The sequence below is a fragment of the Mya arenaria genome, chromosome 7, assembly GCF_026914265.1.
Source record: "Mya arenaria isolate MELC-2E11 chromosome 7, ASM2691426v1".
In the NCBI taxonomy this organism is placed as follows: domain Eukaryota; kingdom Metazoa; phylum Mollusca; class Bivalvia; order Myida; family Myidae; genus Mya; species Mya arenaria.
Genome location: NC_069128.1, coordinates 15,683,529 through 15,687,065, shown reverse-complemented (window position 1 = coordinate 15,687,065; position 3,537 = coordinate 15,683,529). Strand labels below are relative to the sequence as shown.

Sequence of the window (3,537 nt, the reverse complement as noted above, 5' to 3'; positions counted from 1 at the left end):
CAACAAGAAGTTGAATAGTCTATGTATTTTACAAGAATATTTTCTTTTAGAACACTGAGAAAACTACATTCTTACATGGTAAGAAGTAAACGGTAACATGTTTTAAAAATCACTACTAACAAACATGAGAAGTTGAGAACCAATTCTTTAGCAGTCAAATTACAAAAAAATGTATAAGGTACTGTAGTGACTTACTGACTTGATAAGAATTTCACTAGATAACTTAACATAGTAACACCTTTACATTTCAACATTAACTAGCATAAACCAGAAAAAGAAAATAAGTATGTAGCGGTTACGTCCCTTGTTTCTTTAATCGATTGTTAAAATTTCACTATCGATTGTCGACGACGTAGGCCTTTCCGATCAAATGTCGATTATAATCGATCATCGGCACAACACTAATTGAAAGCCAGAAGGTGATTTCATTGGCCGGAATGGAAGGTTATATTAATTATTACACATGTGCGTGTTGTTATCAATTGTTTTGCCTTGAAAACCTGTATAACTTATAACATAGAAGTATAAACTACTAATTGAATGTTTTTTACGTATTCAGTATTAAATTGCTTATATATTTTCACGAAACATTATATATAAGAGAGAGAGAGAGAGTATATTTATTTTTTGCCAGTCATATTTTTTGCTGGTTCTTATTTACATTCTGCCTCATTTCATCTCGCCAAAAATATTTTATTTTAACCTAAAATCACATATTCACTCATTTATGTACACTTAGGGTGTAAAAAGTCAAAGGACTTGCTGCTTCAAGTACTTAAAGCGGCTAAATCGTTATTAAATGTTCATATATATCACGTTTGTCTCGTGTATAAAATAATATGCATACGCAAACGTTGAATGTCACTTTGGACCAGCCAAGATACACGAAGGAACTTTCACAAAGTTAGCGATACATATGCCCAAATAACAGGTAAAGAATGCAATAATGCATTATGTACAAGTAAAAATTCAATATGTACAAGTAAGAAAGCAAGATGTACAAATCAGAAAGCAAAATATATTATATTTTTTCTTCATTAACCTTCCATAGAATAAAGAAATTGGATTGTCTTCCCTTCCCATCTCGTGAATTAAGAAATTGGAAATTGCAGCCACTCGTGATAATATGCCTTACTGTGATCACTCGGTGAAATGTTTATTGATACTTCACTGGAACAACCATACTTAATAAATAATTGGAACAAATCTATTCGCTAGAGGCACATATTCATAGCTGTTATCATTCTGAATATCAATTATTGTTTTTTTTTTTTTTAAATAAATACAATTTCATTTAACATATCAATTAAATATAATTGCTTTAGGCACAACATCTTTTATGTTCACTGTTTTAGTTACGTCAAATTTTGGTTTATCATAAGAAATGGACCACAAATGTTCTGTAAAAGTGAATCTGAACTGCTCTTCTTTTGACCGAGATATTCTCCTGTTAATCTCATTGCAGCCACGTTTCCACAATTCAGGAGTTTTACTGTATTCATCCGCGCATAATTTGGTAAAGTCACTCTTCCTACAAACATTACTCCTGCGAGCAGTCCGAAACGCTTTGTTATTTAGAATGTCTCTACACAATGTCATCACACCGTTTTTATCAAATCTATAAGCAACTGTGTTAAGGAAAAAGTGTGTATTCGGAACGAGCACATGGTCCTCATGTCCCATTGGGTATTTCGAAATATCTTGCAAGTTGTACGGTACTAATCCTTTAACAGAGGGCTCATCTTTGAATACACTTAATGCAGATTCGTTAATATTGTTGTACTTTAAAAATGCATTGTACACAAAAAGTGGTCCTCCGACCAACAACATCCATTTCTCTCCCTTTGCAGAATCTAGACTATCCATCAAATGTTTAAAGAACGGATGTTTAGGGCGACTCATGATGATAGCGTTGTTTGTCAGAAACGGCATCTTTAGTCGAAACACACTGTGTTCAAATGGTTCCGGTGGTAAAATTGCAGAAAATAATTTCGTTGCTCTGTCAAGAGGGCGTAAAAAATTGACATCACAGTCTGTATACACACCTCCATACTCATAAAGAACAAAATATCTAAGAGCATCAGCTCGATTCATGGGATCTTTATACCCGTCCCATACTGGTAGAAAGTATGCGAATTTCTGTTCAATCATCTTTCTTGCTGATTCCTCTGTCCAGAAGTAATAGGTCCAATTTGGGTGATGTTGAAGAAAGGACTTTATCGTCGGTATATAGTTCAACGGAATGAATTCAGATTTATATGTTTGATGTAAAATATGAGGAATTTTTGGTTCAGCATTTTCTAGTGTCGGGAAATCCTCGTACATTTCAGCTTCGTAGAAAGGGAATGTCATATTCGGAAACAACTGTGGATTATTTGTGTATGATGTATTGTTGTTTGATCCGAAGTGTTTTGGTTTTGCTGTGAAATGAACATTTTGGGCACTAATGTTTGCGGTTTTTCTGCCTGTGAATACTAACTTATTTTCCCCTTTTATCCCCTTGACGCTCTTTACGTTTTCGACGTCTGTGTCTGTAAGTAAATACATTTCAATTGTACACGGTGTTTAAAAACACGATTCATGATTACCAATGTATTTGATTGATTGATATCGCTTAAATATTTATCAAGGTATTAAAATGTTTTTTTGCAAAAGGTATAGTGGGTTCAGCCCTGCTAAATATTGAAAGCTTCAGATTAGTAAAGATTAGTACAATACCATCAAGACAAGGTGTAGAAATAAACAAAGAAATGGCATGTTTATAACACTTTTCTTCCGGTGAGCGATTTAGGGCCATCTTGGCGCTCATGTTGCTGATGGTAAAATAATTTGTATACTTCCTTCATATAAGAATGCATGATTTGTCTCTTTCGCAATAATCTGCAAATCGATCAATTGCTGACGGTAAATTAACATTCAACTATCTTAACTCGCTTTATTTCAGCAACTGTATGTTGTATTGTATATGTATATTATATAATAAGTTTTTAGCACTTTCCCTTTGTTAATGATTAACTATTATAAACCAATTAATATAAACATATTACCTTCAATCCGCTGAATTATAGCCATCAACTCAAAAACTACAACAAAACTAATTACAAAAAACACACAACCACTTTTCCTAAATCTCCAAATTCTCATTATTTCTTCAAAGGAGAAGAGAACGATAAATTGCTCCGAAATAAGAATCTATTTTTTTACTAAACGTCGAGTTTGGTGTGTTATCGCGTATCTATCTTCAGTTAAAACATATTTGTGACCTCGCCCACTGGTCTTCTTGTACTCTTTATGGCTGTCAGACTTTTCAACCCCAAGACTTTTCAACCCCTTTATCATTTGTGAAATCAAAGACTTTTCAACCCCTTTGTCATTTTTACCCAAAAAAGTGCTAAGACTTTTCAACCCCCCCCCTAAATCAAAGACTTTTCAACCCCTAAAAAACGAAGACTTTTCAACCCCTTAACTTCACACCTTTCTTAATATTATAATACTACCAATAACCACAAAAACGAACAATTAATTGTTTAATTTATT

At 33.3% G+C, this 3,537-nt stretch overlaps 1 protein-coding gene across 1 annotated transcript; it reads right to left on the bottom strand.

Moving 5' to 3' along the window:
• On the bottom strand, positions 1-3,261 carry LOC128241867 (uncharacterized). The gene is made up of 2 exons (XM_052958981.1): positions 3,048-3,261; positions 1-2,531 (listed from the first exon to the last, which is right to left on the bottom strand). The coding sequence occupies exons 1-2, from the start codon at positions 3,142-3,144 to the stop codon at positions 1,303-1,305; spliced, it is 1,326 nt and encodes a 441-aa protein (XP_052814941.1). The 5' UTR covers positions 3,145-3,261; the 3' UTR covers positions 1-1,302.
• Positions 3,262-3,537: the final 276 nt, after the last annotated feature.

Excerpts from the sequence above, each read along its gene's own strand:
- LOC128241867 (XM_052958981.1), bottom strand. The coding sequence starts at position 3,144 with ATGAGAATTTGGAGATTTAGGAAAAGTGGTTGTGTGTTTTTTGTAATT. Across the intron at positions 2,532-3,047 it reads TATAATTCAGCGGATTGAAG|ACACAGACGTCGAAAACGTA; the intron begins GTAATATGTTTA and ends ATTTACTTACAG.